Genomic DNA, 19,709 nt, shown 5'->3' with positions numbered 1-19,709 from the left:
TATAAGCAGGTATTCAGATTTTTTTTTTTTTTTTAGTCCCCCACAAAAAAAAAAAAAGAAAATGCAGTACATACAAATCCTTGGGGACAGTTGGCTTTGGGGAAAATTTTAAGGATGACCCTAAAATGCACTATAACCTTTACAGCTGAACTTAACTTGACCCTTTTTGTGAGTTGTGTACAGTATATTCTTTTATGCCCATGCTGACAATGCAATGCAACATGATCCAAATAACATTGGTATCTGTGTTCTGGAATACAATAATATTAAACCAAAAGCTAGCATAGAAATCCTTGTTGATGAAAAAAAAAGTAAGTTCTACTAGCGTCTAGTTCCTCTTGGTCTTGCAGATCACGAAGTGGACCAGTCCGGGCACAAGCATCACAATCAGAGGCACCAAGGCGAACTTGACAAAAAACAGCATGTAGTAGAACACTGGTGGTCGCAGCGGCAGCGGTGCGCGGCACACCCAGCACAGGGCAATGGATGACAGCACCAGGGACAAGGCCTGTGGCCGCCAGGACAGCGGCCAGCCACCGGGCTTGAAGTACTGGCCTAGGCCCAGACCCAGCAAGGCCCCGCAGTCCCGGGCCAGTGAGGTGAACGGTGCCACATCGGGCCGAACCCACTCGGAGTGACTGCACCACTTCTTTGCCAGCACCAAAGACCTACAAGGTGAAAGAAAGATTTGATTTCTTATTTTATATTAAATACAGACCTGACATTTTTTACAATATCAGTGCATGTCAATTTTTGCATTGGGCTTTGGGGCCCCACGAGTTCTGCCTAGCAACAATCTATTTTAAATTAAATATAGACTTGTGATTGATTGCAAAATCAGGATGTCTTTTTCCTCATAAACCTGGTTTGCATATGCCAAATATTTGCATTGGGGAACTTGTGATTGTGCCCAAGGAATTCCACCTAGCAACAATATATTTTTGTATTTAATACAGACTTGATTGCTTACATATACTGTAATATGTCTTGGCTGCTATTACATTTCTTAGGTGTTTGCGGCACAATAGATTGGGCTCTGTGAGTTTCTGGGGAATTCAGAGCATGTTTCATTATTCATTTTCTGCAATGTATTAATTGGATTATGTTTTTTATTAGGAGGTACAATGAAGTACAGTGGCACCTTCATTCAAATTATTGTGCTTGTCACTATTAGTCGCTGTCTGCTATCGATAGATGAAGGTCTATTTGTTGTAAATAATTTTCTGAATTTGATCATTTCCTCTGGCACACCTTGATCTCATGATCTCTCACGGCACAGTGATTGTGCATCACTGTACTAAACAGTATTTTTCATGTTAGTTTTACAGTGAACGATTGTTGTGCAATCTGATAATAGGACTCACCAGGTGAGGTCGACGCCCAGCTGCTGAAGTCCGGCGTTCAGAATCAGCGTGCCGAGCGCCAAGGACACAGTGAGTCCGACGTAGAAGCGGAATGAGCACCTTTCCGGCACCCTGCTGTTCAGGTACATTCCTACCACAAGACCTTAAACAAAGTCCATATTTGTCACGTCAATTTACACGCACAACAAAAAAAACAAAAAATTCTGACAGACTTAATGTAAAGCAAACAGCTGCAAGACGCTCAGACCTGCAATGGAACCGGTAACCACCTGGTGAGGGAAGTGGGCTAAGATAAACACTCTGGAAATGCCGACAACAAACAGCAAAGCCCCATAGAGCAGGTAGGGTGCGTAGGTAAATGGTATGCTGAAACACAAAATACAAGTGGAATGGAATACAAGGTACCCTGACGTACAAGTTTCCCCACTTTTTTTTTTTTTTTTTTTTAAATGTTATGAACCGCATTTCAGTTTTATCTACGATCGGAGACCACAGTGGTGAGTTTCATGACCGAGTGCTATTTGCGGTAGTAGTGTTGGTGTAGCTAACAATCCACCTTGAGTACTTAAGCACGAGGCCTGAGTCAAATAGTTTAGATGATGTGAAGGGCCACTGGGAGTTTGGTTGTTTGGTGTCAGTCCAGCCGGGATGGTTGATATCGCCGGTGTTGTGCTGCGAGCCAAGAGAGCTAGCTGTGATTCCGTAAAAACGGAGTAGCGCGCCAAGGAGGAGGGAATTATTGACTAAGACGCTTTAACGAACTGGAAACCGTGTTACAGTGGAAAGTAACCTGGAAGTTAGGAGGAATATAGGAAAGAGAGTAGCGCAACACGTACACCGTTGTTGTTGTCACTTCGAGCTTGTCCCAACGAACAGTATTTACTTCTTTACATTCTTTTTTATTATTTTTTTTTTTACAACACTGCTATTTCTCATTTGTAAAACGTGACAAAAGCATGGTGTTTTGGGGGAACTAATGGAACAGTAGTGCCTTGAGATATGAGTTTAACTTGTCCATGATCATGCTCATAACTGAAAACACTCGCATTTCAAATCATATGTTCCCATTGAAATGAATGGAAATGCCAGCCTCCAAAAAAAACAAAAAAAATTTGTAAAGTGTTTTAATGAGGAAAATAGAACTCTAATATTGTACTTTATAAAAAGATACAGCAATAGAAAGAGAATAGTTTCACGTTCACGTCAGCGTGAACAGTTTTTGCAAATTTCTTTTGCTTTAAATCAAGTAATACTGTGCTGCTCCAGCTGGTGTGTGTGCCTTGGCCACCTGGGGGCAGTATAATACAAACATATGGATATAGAGTACATAGAGACAAGTCTACAGCTCCTCAGTAAGCCATTGTAATATTAGTAATTCTTTGCAGAGGATAAAGAATATTTGCCGGTGAGTATTGCTATATTGACTGTCCACATGTTTTGCTGCAACATTTGTTTAAATTTCCATTGCTTCAAGGGTTATAACACATCAAACACCAATGCTAAACTGTCCATGTTTACATTTTACATTAACAGGAAACTTAACTGGGAGTGGCAATATACAGCTGAAGCCTTTTTAAAAAAAGAATTGTTCACTACTGATTACAAATTGATTTGATATACGACAAGTAAACTGAGTTATGAGTGTGGTCACAGAACGAATAACCATTTTCAATATATGTTGACCGCCTCACCTGTAATTACGGCGGTACAGGAACGACCGCAGGGAGGAGGCCACCACCCACCAGACCGCCGCAGTGACCATGGCATGTCCCGATGGACTGCCTGATGAGGGAAGGGGACACATAGTCAAAAAATAAATAAAATAAAGTTAAGAATAGACTGAAGAGTTGGAGCACAAATGGCCTCATAAAAAGGTCCACTCACCTGGGCCATTTTCACAGGTGGAGGAGTATTGCTGAACCTTGGGCCACTTGTTGGCAAACACGTGGGATTCACCGATCCACCAGAATGGCCTTTCACCAAAAAGCACACTAGAAAATAAATTGGGGAAAAAAAAATCTTTTGGCCAACCATTTTAACGTATTGTAATATAATTCTGGGCCCCATACATAAGCCTCCTGAAGCCCTCCGCCAACAACCCACCAAACCACATGGGGGGCCGTATCTGGCACGCCACATCATGTGGGCCGCGAAAGCCAATCAAGTGAGTCGACTTCATGTTTCTTGCTAAAATACGAAAATTTAATAACGTTGAGATACTGCAAGCATTCTTTTGTTGCAAATGCCCCTTTTAAAATAAATTGCATAATAGTAAACAATTTTACTGGCTTCTGAGTTCAAAACTAGTTATCAATTTGTTGTATATATGTAATAATAGGAGGAAAGTATACATTTATATGGCTTCAGATATAAAGGCCCTGCGAGGGAAAACATGACAAAAATGACTGACACCACTGCCCTAAACACACCCCGTAGTGACAAGTCTATCCTCAAAGTCCCTAAAGTGGGGGGAAAAAAAAAAAAAGTTTGACACATCACAAAAAACAGTGTTAACATCCCTTGCAAATTTGAATCATTACAAAAATCACCAGGTGCGCCGGATAACCACTAATACGGAAGAATAGTGGGGCAGGGGCGACTCATGCCCCCCAAAATCAGGGAAACTGTTTAACGCCATCTCATCACAATTCAGTACTACATAGTTCAGTGTTTGCGCATTTTCAGCAGTTATCTTGAAACATGTATCATGTAGACACAAATCTCTGAATTCACTTTATATGGTCTTTCAATTAACTGAGTTCTTGATTCCTCCCAGGTGGATTGAACCATTTTGCCTTTTTGCAAGGTGTATGTATGTGAATGTATTCAATCAAATGTCAATTCATATAACTGACATATTTTGAAAAGGGAAAAAAGAAAAGAAAAAGATCTTCAAAACTTTACAAACGCCGAGGCCTTGTTCTGGGTACACACATGATTGGCTGCCAATCAATCGCAGAACAAATATAGACCAACCATTCACGTCCAAATCCGAACAATTTACGCTTCACTGAAACCAACATGCATGTTTTTAATGCAATGTGGGAAGTCGGAGTAGCTGGAGAAAGCCCACACAAGCAAGGGGAGACCATGCAAACTCCACAAAGGAAGGCTGGAGCCAAGATTCGGAACTTCAGCACTATGAGGCAGACGTGCTAACCCCTCCAACAACATGCTTGCCTTTTTGATATTGAAATGCCCTCAGATGTGGCCAAGGGTGATACAGTCACTTTATTCCCATAAGTGGTAACAGAATCCTCAGCTACATCTCACGCCCAGGCATCCACACAGACTCCCTGACTTGAGCCCACGCTCAAGCTTAAACGGCCCTTTGCTTTTTCGTCTCATAATTATTTTGTTCCTTTACTCTTTTCATTTTTGATTAACATCACAACAGGCCCTTGAAACAGACTTTTTTCAGCTTTAAAAATGCGGTTAGAGTCAACGATCACTTTTTAAATTGTGGCTCTTGAATATGTATGCTTGAATAGTTGAAAAATATGTAATATATATATATGTATAAAAATATGTATACAAATATATACAGAGGCTACTTTTAAACAATATATTTCTTATTGTTCGTAACATCTAAAAAATGGGTCGCCACTTGGCAAAAATGCTCGTCCCATTATTTTTTACAAATAAAATACACTAAAGAGCCAACTGGCACCACAGTACGAAAAAAAATATTTTTTTATTAACGGCCACGGTTCCGCCCTTTCATGTTTCACCTCGGGCGGTATACAAGCTTGGACCGCATCTCCCACCCTCCCTAATAATAATAATAAAGTACGACTGATAATGTCACTGAATTTGGAGGGTGAAACTGGCGTTTATACGCGTTATCTAAAATCAAAATAGGAAAAAATATATATATACCTTTTGAGCATCAAGTTGAGCCACTCTGTCACGGCGGCCACCCACAGCACCGCGATGCCAGTCCGCCGGCAGAAGAAGTATGTGCACGGGAAGACGAACAGGAAGGCCGCTTTGGGGCCGCCGGCGTGGGCTAGGAGGAGCCAGAGTTTCTCCAAGCTTTTCGTCCTGTGCTGGAGACTTTCCGCCATCCATATGCCGTGCGTGTGGATGCACTCCATCACTTGTCCGTGCTGTGTGTGTTTGTCACCGAATAGCCCAATGAATGGAGTGGCTAATAAGAAGGGCGTGCTTCCCCTCACGTCCACTAGAGTTCGCCCTCGCAGGAAGGAAGAACAGCGTAAAACGTCACACTTTTAATCGTGTACGCGTGTCATTATAACGCCGTCCATTACAAAGAGCTTTTGGCCGACGTGTGGCCGTGTGACGTTATGTGTTATTTCATCTTTTAGTTTCGCCGTAGCGTCGCGTCGGAGGATGCTGGGCGGCGTGGCGACGTGCCAAGCGATACACGCCCCGCCTACGTCATCACGTCGCGCTACGTAAGGCACGCGCTCCGGTTTGCTGGCGGAGAAGATGGCGGCTCCTGGACCGGGGGAGTATTTCAGCGTCGGGAGCCATGTCTCTTGCCTCACCTGCCTGGGTCAGCGTCTGCAAGGGGAGGTGGTTGCGTTCGACTACCAGTCCAAGATGTTGACTCTGAGTATCCTTTTGGTTTGGTAGGCGGGCGGCGGTTGGCCGGCTGGTCGGGCCCCGCTCCGAGGGCCTGTGGGCTCGCCGAAAATCTGTCAAATAGTGCTCCGCGCAGGCGTAATTGGCGCTCGCTGCCCGAAACAACGCCTGTGTGCGTTTTAAAGGCACCAGTCCGAACGCCATCGCACGTGTCTGCGTTCGTAGGCTTCGGGGTGCGTCGCCGGACGCGTCGCTGCGTCCGCTGTGGCCGGCGGACGTGTTTTGGAGCTGCTCAATGTGTTGCCAGTGCTCGACACGGATCACTATCTGGCAACGGCTGGCATCATGGCTGTGCGTGCGCTTCCCGGAGCACAAACGGAGGCTAGCAAGCAGGCTAACACGCAACCTGCTCTCTGCGTGTCTCTTTTACGAATTCGAACGTGTTCGCGTACATTTACGTGGCGGCTACGTACAAAAGTGAAGCGTGTTTGATGTCGTGGGGTTCCCCGCGTGACCCCCAGCTCCCCTCCTCGTCACAATGAGGGGCTGTTAGCTCGGCTAACGTGCCAGCTAAGGATCGGTCAAGCTCGCACTGGCGTTGCCGCTGTGCGAGCTCCGTTCAAGTTGTCCACCAGCAGCACGTTTGCGCCTCTTAACCTCAGTCGTCTTTTCAATTGAATGCTGAACGTTAATAGTGGTTAAGAAACGAAGTTGAACGTGAGGCCTTCTGTTCGCCGCTAGTTTCATGTTGAGCCATTCTCCAGCCACTTAGGGATGTGATTCTACAAGTGTGTGTGCTTACACTCTACCTTTTATACAGCAGTTCTGTTGTACTAAAAATGAGTAACATTTAGCAGCACATGTCCGTTTTGACTGACTTTTGAGTGTCTAGAGGAAAAGTTCTCCTTTTTCCCAGCCAGTTTGTGTCATTGAGAGCATCATGAGGTGTGTATGCAAAGTCACTTGTGTGTAATTGACTCACAATGCCATAGACTAGTCATTCAAGGTCACGGTTATATTAGCAGCGTGACCGGTGGCTGCAATCTTTATGGAATTTTCTTTTTTTTTTTTTTTTTTTTTTTTAAATAAAATACTAATAATAATAATGGAATGAGCACTTCAAACTCCTCTAAAATCCTCCATAACAAATTCACGTAAAAAAAAAAAACGCTTGAATAGTTGAATGACTACTTGACTTTCCATTTGCGCTATTTAAGTTGAGTTTTTAGGGCAAGGGATCCCGGTTGGAACGTCACGGTAATTTTGATGCGTTGACTTTGAGAACCCTTCGGAATTTCGGCCCGTACCGGTTTGAATATTTCTAACTGAAACTTGTCAGCCAATTGGAGAAGGGGTTCCTTGAGTAGAAGACAAAACGAAACGGTCGAGGAGATATTTTGAGAAATAATCAAGTTGGACTGCTTTACTGTAATATGCATGTATTTTTTGACCAGATTTTTTTAAAGACTCCTTTTTGTCAGCCGCTTGTGCTTTAAAATGTAGTTACGGTCAAATTAAGTTCACCTGAAAGGTTTATACTGCATTTTGGGCCTTGCTCCAAGACACCTGCAAGTAGTGAGGGTTCTATGTCGTATAATCAAGTAAATGGATTTAAAGTCTTGTTTGTTCCGTGCCCCGGTGCCACGCTCCTTGACTTCCCGCCTTCAGAATGTGCTTCCTCCAGCGGCAAGCCCAACCTCAGCGACGTCGTCCTGATCAACTTAGCCTACGTTTCCGAAGTGGACATCATCACTGACCGCACTGAGACTCCGCCCCCTCTAGCATCGCTGAATGTCAGCAAGGTCAGTTGTGACCTTTGCCAACACGGCTACGGCGAGCGGACGCTAAAATGGTCGACGGTAGTACGCCTTCAACGGTGTTGGCTGTGCCCGTGTTTAATAGTGCCATCTGTCGGTCGAGCGCAAACCCCCGCCGAGGTCGAATTGAACAAAAAAAAGTGACGTTTGTCTGTTGAATGCATCATGTGAGGCAGCGGCTCTTTGACCAGCAGCGTGTGCTTCAACTAGAATGAAGCAGTCAATTCATCCAAAGCCAGCTAACAGTGTAACAGACATGATTTAAGACGCTAGAAATAGATGGAGATGATGGGACCTTTGCCAAGCTTTAGTAATAAAATAAATGACAAAAGTGCAGCGCTTTTGTTAGTTTGCCAAGACGTTTGTGCAGTCAGCAGTGTGTGCTTCAACAGGAGCAAGCCAGCAAATTAATCCCGAGCACTTTAACAATGTAGCAGTTACACATGACGCAAGACAATAGAAATACGTTTACTGGAAGGGACCGTTCTCAAGCTTGAACAAAAATGACAAGGGGCCATATTTTGGTGTGTGCACTGACAAAAATGCGGTAGGGTATGAATAATGGCGCGTCTTTTTGTGATGCCGTGAACATTAAAACATAACGGAGACATCAGGAAGAAATGTGCGGGACGGTACAATTTGCATTCCATTTAAAAACATGGATGTTAGTGTAATTGAAGTCAAAATTTTCCAACGGTGTGAATGAGTGCATGCTTGTTTTGTGCTCTGCAATTGGCTGGCGCCCAGTCGATGGTGTAACCCACCTCTTGCTCAAAGTGAACTGGGATAGGCTCCAGCCTACCTGTGACCCTAATGAGGCCATAGGTTGATTCCTTTATTGAAATGTATCGGTCAAATAATAAATATAAGGCAACTATTATTCATTTTTAAGGGATTTTTCATTATCTTTATATGTGGAAATGTACTCCACCTTCTGCATGGGTGTGTATAACCTCAATGATTGACAGGCTCATCAGGATCTTGGACGGTTTTCCTTTCTCATTGGTGTGGGCATAGACAACTGCACACTGTTTTGTAGAGACATCTCCATCTATCATGAATTGAATTTGCCAGTATTCCAATCCAGCATTACAACAAGCAAGTTCTGTTTCTTTTCGCTTTTGTGGGCTCGCTAGGTAGATTATAAATGTGCATGCATGCAGCGTGGCTCAACGCACATGCGCAGAATGCGTAATGACGTTAACCCTGAAATGTGGTTTGATTGGTCCGCGTGCAAGACCAAAGCGGTGTGTAGTTCAGTGACCGACCAGATGAAACTCTTGTACACGCTGTAAAAAATGTATATGCGACAGTTTTGGTCGCAGTCTCGAGCCCTGATGAAGCGTTTCGGTCCCCAACAAGGATACATTACTGATTATTAGTACACAATGCTGCTGCTGTATCTTCTCTCCAAAGTGGAAGATTTTAAAGAGTCTAAGCATACAAAACTATTTGTATTATTTCATTCCCTCACCCAGTTAGAATCGATAAGAGAATTACAGAGCCGATCGATAGGCTGTATCAGTAAGGGAATCGTTAAATTTCCATCCCTACTCAGTTTCAGTTTATTTTCAGTTTCAGTTTATTTTTGAAAGGGGACAATGCAATTTCATAAAACACATGAAGTACACATGGTTAAAAAAGCCAGAATTAGCCAGAAGGCTAGTTTTCATCTGTAGTCCCCTGGCCATGATGTAAAAAAGCAGTAAAATACATCTACAAGACAATATAATACAGGATACATAATCAAACTATACTATTTTAGAGAGAATAAAACCATAATGTTTTTGATCATAACAAAAAGACAACATAACATACTTGTCTTTTAGTGTTGGCAGCTATAGGTGTTAACTAGCCACATTTTCAGTTTTTTTGTGAAGGCCTTGTATGTAGTAAGCAGTTTAACCTCCTCAGGTACTGAGTTCCACTCACCAGCGCTCCTCACTGACCAGGCTGACTTACTGAAAGTGCTCCTGCGCAGACGAATGAGACAGTCACCTCTGACAGAGCCTCGAGTGACACGCTCACAGCTGTTTCTTTGGCTGATGAACTCAGCCAGAGGAGCTGGGGCCAAATCATGCAGTACTTTATAAATCAAATTTAAATCTGCAAATATGTGAAGACGGTCCCAGTTTAAAAGACTGTATTTTTTTAAAATTGCACAGTGATGATAGTGCCTTGGTTTTTTTATCCATCACTTTAATTACTTGTTTGTACAAAACTTCCAATGGTTTTTTTGCATTCTGACCAGCCTGGGACCAACTGGTTATGCAATAGTTAAAGTGACTAAGAATCATCGAATGCAGGTAAATTTTTGCAGCTTCAGTTGACATTTCATTCCGAATTGCGCGAAAATTTGCGAGGTTTAATTTGATATTTTTACACACTCAGGCAGCTAATATTATTGCATCTTAGTCTCCTTCCTTTTCCACCATTAAATCTTGTTACACTGCTCCCAGGCGGCCAAGGAGCACACACCAGGAGTAGCACAATGTCCGTTAAATTAAAGCATCAAAAACATGAGCTGAAGCTGTAATTCTTTACATTCTATTTAAGTTATTGCTCTATTTTTATACAGTACATTACTGTAAAGTGCAATTTGTCTTCTAAAACGTCACTTTACAAAATGGATTAATGGCATTTAATTTCAGTGGGAGGAAATGACTTGAGATACGAGAGTTTTACGTTACGAGCATTGTCAGGGAGCCAATCAAATTTATAACGTAAGTCAAGGTACAACAGGGGATGCCTGGACATTTAAACATGGGTAAAAGCTAACGTGTGGCTAATTAAATTAAAAGTATACACCAAAAGCATCTTCATTTGTCAGGATTCCCCCCCCCCCCCCCCCCCCCCTGTCAAGCCTTGGGTGTTGTGGCAAAGTGAGCATTAAGCCCATGTTTTTTGTGCTGTGTGTGTTTTGCAGCTTGCCAATCGAGCAAAGACAGAAAAGGAGGACAAGCTGTCCCAAGCCTATGCAATCAGCGCTGGGGTGTCTGTTGAGGGCCAGCAGCTATTCCAGACTATTCACAAAACGTAAGACTCAGCCGTCGACGTCACTCGTGCACTGTTGAGGTTTTTTGTGCGTCTTCGTGCGTTTGGTTTGTCAGCTCACGCTGTCGTCTCCATGTGCGCAGCATCAAAGAGTGTAAATGGCAGGAGAAGAACATTATCGTGATGGACGACGTCGTCATCTCACCGCCTTACCAGGTGGACAACTGCAAAGGCAAAGAGGGAAGCGCTTTAAGTCACGTACGCAAAATAGTGAGTACACTTTGATCAGAGATTATATAATTGATTTATCATTGTTTGTGTAGAGAATAACAACCACGCAATCTGAGTGTCATCTTGAATTTTAAGCTTGTGTGACTTTGAAAAGTACGATGTGGTGGTGTGATCCATCATTGCTAACAGCCTCTCAAAATCACCACACTTTCCTTTATTGCCAGTTTCCTCTCTTGGTGACAAGCTGCTTCTTCCTTGAAAATCTAGCCATGTTTTTGTTGTTCAATTAAATATATATATATTCAGTACAGTGTACTCTATGTGAAGCCTGAAAACAAATGTTTTCACATTTGTCAAAAACGCTTAGTTACAGTTTATCCTTGCTTATTCAAGAATATAGTTTTTTTCAAATGCAATCAAGATGGCCATCCATTATCTGCAGATATTCGCTATCGGTGGTCGGGCCCGATCCCTATCCCCCGCGAATAAAGGGGGTCCACTGTACAGGGTCCCAGTTTTTCCGTTGCAGGGTGTCTGTAGATGTGCGGTGCTCAATCGCTTGGTGTGCAGCGAAGAGACACCAACTGTAATTTGTTCACATTCGGGCGTGTCACTCTGTGTTGCGGACCTTAGATGATCTGATCACATTTTAGGACTAATTAATGTAGACATCCTTGTAAATTCCCAACGGTTAAGTTGTTTCTCGCAATCATATTTTCTAAATGTAATCATGTTCAAGAAGTATGTAGAGCTTCAATTTGACTTTGGGCATGGTGTACGAGTTTGTAAAAAGCAACTGAGAGGAAATGAGAAGTTGTCGCCATGGTGACATTGGCAATTTTTCTTTTTAATTTATTTTTTTGCTCCTGCAGGTGGAGAAGCATTTTAGAGACGTGGAAAGTCAGAAGTCCATGCAGCGTTCACAAGCACAGCAAACACAGAAGGACTCCACTTTATCTTCTTGAGGCGCCGCTGCGGGGAAGCCGGGCGGCGGAGGAGGAGGATGGGGCGGGGGGCCCGGGGCGGGGGCCGCCGCCGCCGTTCCCGCTCCCACTGCCGCCGCCAAACCGAGTCGGCATTCCTTGTTCTAAGCGCGGGCGTCAGCTACGAGGCGGAGCGCTGAGGTTCCTTCCTGGATCATTAAGATGTTAAAAAGAAAAAAAATACCATTTAATGAAAAAGAGGAAAAAAAGAGAGGAAAGATGAAATCTTAAATTAGACTTTATAAAGAATAATTTAATCATGAACCATAAATCCACCATAGTTTCCTTAACTAACTTGACCCTGATCCTCCCTCCCTTCCTTCCTTCCTCCCTCCCCTTTCCTTCCCTCTTTTCCTTCAGTTCCATTTCAAAAAAGACAAAAACTAACACAGTCAGAAAGGCATGTTAGCTTTATTTTCTGTCATCTTTTTGTTTGTTTATTTTTTTCTTGGTTTCTTTCAGCCGTCACCCATGTTCTACTGTCTGTATTTTCTGTATTTTAAAACGAAATGTGACTTGAAACGCCACACTTTAAAGGACATTTTCTAAAATAAACGTAACAAAAATTCTGACTGTACATTTCAGCTGCTTTTTGAAAAGCCAAACATTTTTTCCCCCGTTTGTTTTTTAAACCCTTTACGAGACATGAAAATTTTAACCCCGACGGCGCATTGGAACCATTGAGACATTTTTTACATGATCTGTTCCACCATGTGGCTTAATTTCTTGTTAACAGTTTAGAGAAGGTCAAATTAAGTTCATCTGTAAAGGTATTGGTCTTCCTTGAGGCTTGCTCCTTTTGGGGAAAAAGTGGCCAAAGAAAAAGCCGAACTCCTGGCTGGAAGGAATCATTTTGGTGTCCGCTGTGCTGAGGTCACCAGTTTTTGGCATCTGTTTTGAACAGCTGCTTAAGACTCCCTTGTTTGTCCTTGATTAAAAACGGGGGGAAATTATGCCTGTAGAATGTTTAATCTACAGGAAAGGTGTTTTTTCTAGCTTTTCAGTATTTATAAAATGCTGAAAAAAAATTACCTAAATATTAAAAAAATCTTGGAAAATGTTCAAATGTCTTTATTGTGTAGAACAGTCAATTTGAATTAATCAAAATAATGTCTGGATAGCAACAATTTGAATTGACCTAAATATTAAATTCTAGTCTGCACAGCAATATTTTGAAAAACAATTTTATTTTATAAAGTGAAAAAATGCCTGTAAATAACTTCTTTCTAGATGTTCAGGGGTCAATTTGACCTGCCATGTAACAGGCTGATTTAAGTTTGGATTCACTTGCAACAACTCCACAAAAAGTGAATTTGCATAATCTCATTTTAATGACAAAAATAACAATGCAATTGTATAAAAAGACATATTTACATCAAAAGCATTAAATAATACAGTGCTGTTTTCTAGCATCAATTAGGTTGGAGACCTTTCAGACTAATTTAAGCCCAAAGACATTTAACAGTACCAAAAAGTTTCAGGATTGGCGTATTCACTGTTTTTAGTCCTGTGGGTGATCATTCAAGCGTCCGTTGCTAGGATGAGGGTGGCGCCGAAGATTCCAACGTTGTGCCCGATGAGCTTCATCTGGTTCCAGAACTCGACCTTGCGCGTGTTGTGCCAGTAGCCCAGGTTGCCGTCGATGAGCAGCACGACCAGCGGCAGGGCCGTGGCGAGGACCTGCGCCGCCGTGCGCACGTAGCGGCCTGACAGGAAGGCCACAGCCAGCGCGCCCAACGCCACCGCCAGCAAGACCAGGACCACCTCGCCGCCCGGCAGGTGGTTCAAGTAGGCCAGACGGTCCTCCTTGCTGTGCTGCAGCGAGTACACCTGTAAACACGCGCCCACAGGTACCGCTTGTTTTATTGCTTTAACGGGCTATCACTGAAAATGTAATGCTTTTTTTTTAACATTCATATTTTGTTTAGCTTATTTGACATTTGACAATGTTATCTTTCCTAATTGCAACTGCAATATAATTTATCCATTTAGTTATTTCAAGTGAGGGACCTACAACTTAAATGTGATTCCTTGGCCAATAAAATGCTAGACAAATGTCAAATATTTTTTACATAATTAAATGATCTGATTTCAACAATTTTAATTTATGCATTTGATATTTATAAAAGAATGCTAAAGTTAAAATTGTATATTTTATGCTAACAGCAACAATTTGAATTAATCTACTGGTACACTTTTATTAAAGTATAATTTGATAAAATGGTAAACAAAATAATAATTGCAGGAGTCCAGCAATTTGAATTAAATACTTTAGATTAATAAAACCCCCAAAAAATAAGTAAACCAACAATTATTTTCTATTTATAAAATAAATTGTAGAGACCTGCAAAAATTTTAATTAACCTGTATTTAGGTAAAATTTTATGGTAGGACAAACAACTTGAATTAACTAAATATTACATTTATTTTGTTTTTATAAAAGAACAAAATTGGCCGGGCGGCATCAATCTGAATTAATAAAGTATTTTAATGTAAGATTAAAATAATGCTTAAAAATACTTGGCAAACTGATTTAACTTCAATAATTAACTTGAAATTACGAAATAAATAAACTTTTCCCTTTTTTACAGACCAAATAATACATTTATAATTTTTTTCCCCAAAATGTTTAAATGAAGTATGACCCAGGGAGGATTTAAAAATAAATAAATACAAAATAAAACTGAACTGGTGTCCAAATAAGTGTTACTGATCTTACCACACAGATGAGGTAGACCCCCAGGAAGATTTGACCCGTGGACTGCAGGGACCTGCTGCGTGCTTTCTGCCGGTACACCTCGCCCGCCCCGCTGGCCAGAATCAGGAAGCCCCCGACGATGGCGAGCGCTCGGGAATACATGCGCACCTGCAGGGGAGGCAGGCTGTTTGTCCACTCCATTTTGTCACGTTTAATTGACGCTTGTCGGGACGCTCACCTTGAGCCAGTCGCCGTAGTGCACCTGCTCGCCAACGTACGACACGTACGTGCTGACTGCCAGCTGGACGGCGGCGGCCATTGCGAACCAACGCCTCTTCACCCCGAACGACATGAAGCTGGCGCACAGTACTGCGGCCCCCATGTCCACGTACAGGTACGGCACGTGGATGTCTGGCTTCCTATGGGCGACAATCCAAACAATGTCTTATCACACCATTGACGAGTTTCGTTAATCACTTTACACAAATTGTCACATCCTTTCTTACATAAATGGACACAAGTTGTTTGTTTTGTAGACAGATACAGTTAAATACACAAGGGATGGGCATTTACTTCAATTTTCTTGATCAATTTCTTTCTAAAAATTAAACTTTTTTAATTGAATTTTACAAAAATATAAATTAATTCAATAAAATTGAAATGCATATTAAATTAACTTTTTTTTCAAACCTCCTTCTTTGGGTCACAATCTATTTGAGACTGACCCAACAGCGCCCCACCAGCTGGTGCACGCCTTTTTTGTATCAATCTCTTCAAAGGCCAAACGAACCGACAACATTAATAGTCCCCGCCTGCATGGATCACGAAAAACGTAAAAAGTAATTCAGCCCCGCCCCGCAAAAGGTTTATTCTTGCCTAGGATGGCACCAAATCACTATTTTTAATATTACAAAAGGACTTTGGCCTGCAAGGTGGTGATCAGTTGACAGCTCCGCCCCTCTCTTTACCCGAGTGTCCAAGACATGCGGCCGCGACCACAAAGTCGATCATCGAACTGCGACCTTGGGTGTCCTGGTGCCAAGTGCACGTGTGGACACCCTTATGCTTGAACCCCAACGTACAGGCACCGAGCCGGGGAGCAATAAGTATACCCACACCTGCTCGGCACCTCTCACCGTGGGCAACTCCAGAGTGAAAGAGAGTCCAACCCCCATCGAGAGGACTGGTACCAGAGCCCAAGCTGTGCGTGGAGGCGAGTCCGACTATATCTAGTCGGAACTTCTTGACCTCACACACCAGCTCGGGCTCCTTCCCTGCCAGAGAGGTGACATTCCACGTCCCTAGAGTCAGCTTCTGTAGCCGGGGATCGGATCGCCAAGGTCCCCGCCTTCGGCCACCGCCCAGCTCGCATTGCACCCGACCCCTATGGCCCCTCCCACAGGGGGTGAGCCCATGGGAAGGGGGACCCACGTTACCCTTTCGGGCTGTGCAGGCCCGGCCACCAGGCGCTCTCCTTCGAGTCCCAACTCCAGGCCTGGCTCCAGAGGGGGGCCCCGGTGACCTGCATCCGGGCAAGGGAAACCTGAGTCCATAATTTGTTTTCTTCATACGGGGTCTTTCGGAAAAGGGTGGTGTGCCCTCTCTAGGTCGGGGATGAGATCCTGCCCCAAGTGGAGGAGTTCAAGTATCTTGGGGTCTTGTTCACGAGTGAGGGAAGAATGGAACCGGAAATCGACAGGCGGATCGGTGCAGCGTCTGCAGTGATGCGGACTTTGTATCGATCCGTTGTGGTAAAGAAGGAGCTAAGCCGAAAGGCGAAGCTCTCGATTTACCGGTCGATCTACGTTCCTACCCTCACCTATGGTCACGAGCTGTGGGTCGTGACCGAAAGAACGAGATCCCGGATACAAGCGGCCAAAATATGTTTCCTCCGCAGGGTGTCCGGGCTCTCCCTTAGAGATAGGGTGAGAAGCTCGGTCATCCGAGAGGATCTCAGAGTAGAGCCGTTACTCCTTCACATCGAGAGGAGCCAGATGAGGTGGCTGGGGCATCTGATTCGGACGCCTCCCTGGTGAGGTGTTCCAGGCACGTCCCACCGGCAGGAGACCCCGGGGACGACCCAGGACACGCTGGAGAGACTACATCCTTCGGCTGGCCTGGGAACGCCTTGGGATCCCCCCGGAAGAGATGGATGAAGTGGCTGGGGAAAGGGAAGTCTGGGCGTCTCTGCTGAAGCTACTGCCCCCGCGACCCGACCTCGGATAAGCGGTAGAAGATGGATGGATGGATGGACTTTGGCCTGCCTCATGGAAGCACCTTCCCACACTTCAATATAGTTTCTTAGCATCTCAATGCCAAAAGATGGCGCAAAAGCACTACTTTTCTATTAGAGACAGATTTGGAGGGCTTTTTATTTTAGGGAGTTTGAGAAAGAGCACAAAAAACAGCAAATAGGTGAATTTTTAGTAAATAACCAAAGATAGGCTAAAACAAAAATAAAAAAATCTGCAAATAGGTAAACTGGCGAGTAAGGTCAATTAAACTTTTTTTTCCAAAACTTAAATTATTTCAACTACTGTTAATATGAATTTTATTTTACACAACTTAAATGTCGGTAATATATATATATATATATATATATATATTTAATGTTCTACTTATTCGGGCCACAGACTCACCAGCGCCCCCGCCCGCTGCAGCACTGAATAGCAATATACGTACAGTATACATTATACAAGTTAAGCAGTTTGCACACTGTTCGGCCTGTCGTCACTTTAACGCGACATGCTAACTGGGGAAGGCGACGGGGTACATAATGATACACAATTTTTACATAATGACAGGGAACGTCTTCAGGGTGTGTCGGTCTCAAAGATCAAAACACACTTAACAACCACAAGTGGACCGCCCTACTAGGAGACCCCAGAAAGTATTTGGTGTATTCCACCAGCAAATATACGTAAATCGTCTATAATTCCAATTCAACTCTTTCGACATTCCATCACAATGAACGCTGAAGGGCTTTGGCGTTAGCTTTACAGCTAACTTAAAGAAAAAAATGCTACCTTTAAGGGCCTTCACGCCGGTTACGTTTTTATTTTATTTTAATGTTTTTTACCTTTTGGAGTCGGCTCGTTCAGCAAACAGCATCAACATACAGAAGCAGTTCCAAAATCCAAAGCGGGTCAAAATAAAGGCGCCCAACTGGCTGAGAAACCTCAACAGCTGCTTCCTACTCGGCGCCGCCATGATGGCCGAATACGTATGACCGACGACAGCGCCACATCGAACTACAACATGTCAAAGTAAAGGTTCAGGTCTGTTTCGACAATGTCAACAATTACAATAAAGTCGTCCTAATATCTTATTTTGAAAGGGACATTTCGCGCGAGAGAGAGGCAATTTGCTATTGGCTGACAGAACTGAAGGGTGCCGGAAAGGTTCAACGAAGCAGATTTTCGACGCTGCCAATTACAGGAAAAGTGGAGAATCGCGTCCACGCGTGTGTTTAAATAGCTGTCTTACTTTATTTTGTAAATGACAAAGGTCGTTACATTTTTTTTTAAAGATGAAGGCTTTATACCGCTAGGAATGTCTTGCCCACTTGTTTGTGTTATTGGTATTGAATTTGATGACTTTCGACTCGACTTGACAATATGTTAAAAGACTCGCTGCTCAACTTGGACTGGAACAGCAATGACTTGGAAGGATTTGCTACTTTGACCAACTTACTGTCTTACTACAGGAAAATGTGATAAATGTGTCAGCTAAATTAGGTATACATTCCAAGAACCACTTAACATACACAGAAACAACAACGAGATTTAACGTAACAATAAGGACGTTAATTACTGCAACCAAAAAAATCCACATTGCATTATGGGAATCGCGTGGCTTGACCTCACATATGCTTGTTTTCGTTAGCATTAGCACCTAGCTTTGTGAGCGATCATGCAATAGTTACACGGCAGGCCGGCCGTATGCTGTCTGAATTTCCTGTACATTACAGTCTGTATTAGTCAGTATAGTACTGTGGTAGTAGTAGATCTCAAGAATCAGTCTTGTACTGTATTTCTTCTTTTATTGACTTTATTTACCAATCGATCAGCACACAGATAGCTTCTATTCGACATGGAACTACATTCTTCTTCGTGTCATTTTCTTCGCCTCTTTTTGACGCAATATTTTGTACATAGCGCCCCCTAGTGTTTCGACTGAGATACAACAGTTTGATCAAATTGTACCTTTATAACATGACAAACTTGCGTTTCTCTTTTTTAAATTAATGCCTTATGTTTTTGATACTCACAAGAAATGCCAAGTTTAAACTGAATTCTAGTTTATATTTGCGTTCGAAATTGCCTCACTAGAAATGTTTCTAGATGAGAACATGCAATTTACTACTATATGTACAATGTGAATTTCAAGAAAAATTCTGTTGATTATCGAAAAGAGGAAAATTGGTTGTTCATTAATCCTAAGTGAAATGTCTCATTTTCTCTTGTGTATTAATAATTGTTCTTTGACCAAGCCAAAATATATTTTGTCCTAATACTTGATTATTCCATGACAATTGTCAGTAGAATAATCGATTATTAATTGCAGCACTACTGGATGCAAATTCTTATTTGTGACAGGCCTGCTTAATGTCACTTCAAAATTAAGGTGAGGAAAAAGTAAGTCATCGCATAGCATTTTCATAGAATAATTGAAAACCTACTATCAATCGGTTTTGAAGGCGCAATAAACTAAAGATTCAATGCACTTGTTTATCAAATTTGTTTTGATAAATACATATGGATTTTAAAATATATTAAATATATAAATGCAGTATATAATATATACATATTAATTAAATATAAACCTTGTATATATATATTCAAATATATATTTATTTTGTTGGGAAAATGACACAGAAGGACTTGAAACTCGAAGTGTGGGACTTTTGACTTGACTCGGTCGGGACTTGAGGGCAAAGACTTTGAGACTTGTGACTCGCAAAGGAATGACTTGCTCCCACCTCTGGCATCTATTGCGGCTAATCCACGGTGACATCACTGAATTTAAGATGTCTGCCGAAAGAGACTAACCCAGATTCTGAAAATGGTTAAAC

General features: G+C 42.6%; 3 protein-coding genes across 3 annotated transcripts; 1 reads left to right on the top strand and 2 right to left on the bottom strand.

The window, feature by feature from the left end:
• Positions 1–5,611, bottom strand: g6pc3 (glucose-6-phosphatase catalytic subunit 3). The gene is made up of 6 exons (XM_061756257.1): positions 5,244–5,611; positions 3,249–3,355; positions 3,056–3,146; positions 1,612–1,730; positions 1,365–1,506; positions 1–668 (listed from the first exon to the last, which is right to left on the bottom strand). Exons 1-6 carry the CDS (start codon positions 5,459–5,461, stop codon positions 329–331), a joined length of 1,017 nt encoding a protein of 338 aa, XP_061612241.1. The 5' UTR covers positions 5,462–5,611; the 3' UTR covers positions 1–328.
• Positions 5,612–5,809: 198 nt separating this feature from the next.
• Positions 5,810–12,514, top strand: lsm12b (LSM12 homolog b). The gene is made up of 5 exons (XM_061756260.1): positions 5,810–5,943; positions 7,581–7,714; positions 10,656–10,765; positions 10,867–10,993; positions 11,827–12,514. Exons 1-5 carry the CDS (start codon positions 5,817–5,819, stop codon positions 11,917–11,919), a joined length of 591 nt encoding a protein of 196 aa, XP_061612244.1. The 5' UTR covers positions 5,810–5,816; the 3' UTR covers positions 11,920–12,514.
• Positions 12,515–13,245: 731 nt separating this feature from the next.
• tmem101 (transmembrane protein 101) lies at positions 13,246–18,016 on the bottom strand. The gene is made up of 4 exons (XM_061756259.1): positions 17,715–18,016; positions 14,874–15,054; positions 14,657–14,803; positions 13,246–13,767 (listed from the first exon to the last, which is right to left on the bottom strand). The coding sequence occupies exons 1-4, from the start codon at positions 17,843–17,845 to the stop codon at positions 13,459–13,461; spliced, it is 768 nt and encodes a 255-aa protein (XP_061612243.1). The 5' UTR covers positions 17,846–18,016; the 3' UTR covers positions 13,246–13,458.
• Positions 18,017–19,709: the final 1,693 nt, after the last annotated feature.

Source organism: Phyllopteryx taeniolatus, chromosome 19 (genome assembly GCF_024500385.1).
Source record: "Phyllopteryx taeniolatus isolate TA_2022b chromosome 19, UOR_Ptae_1.2, whole genome shotgun sequence".
Lineage (NCBI taxonomy): Eukaryota > Metazoa > Chordata > Actinopteri > Syngnathiformes > Syngnathidae > Phyllopteryx > Phyllopteryx taeniolatus.
This window is presented reverse-complemented; position numbering and strand designations above follow the sequence as displayed.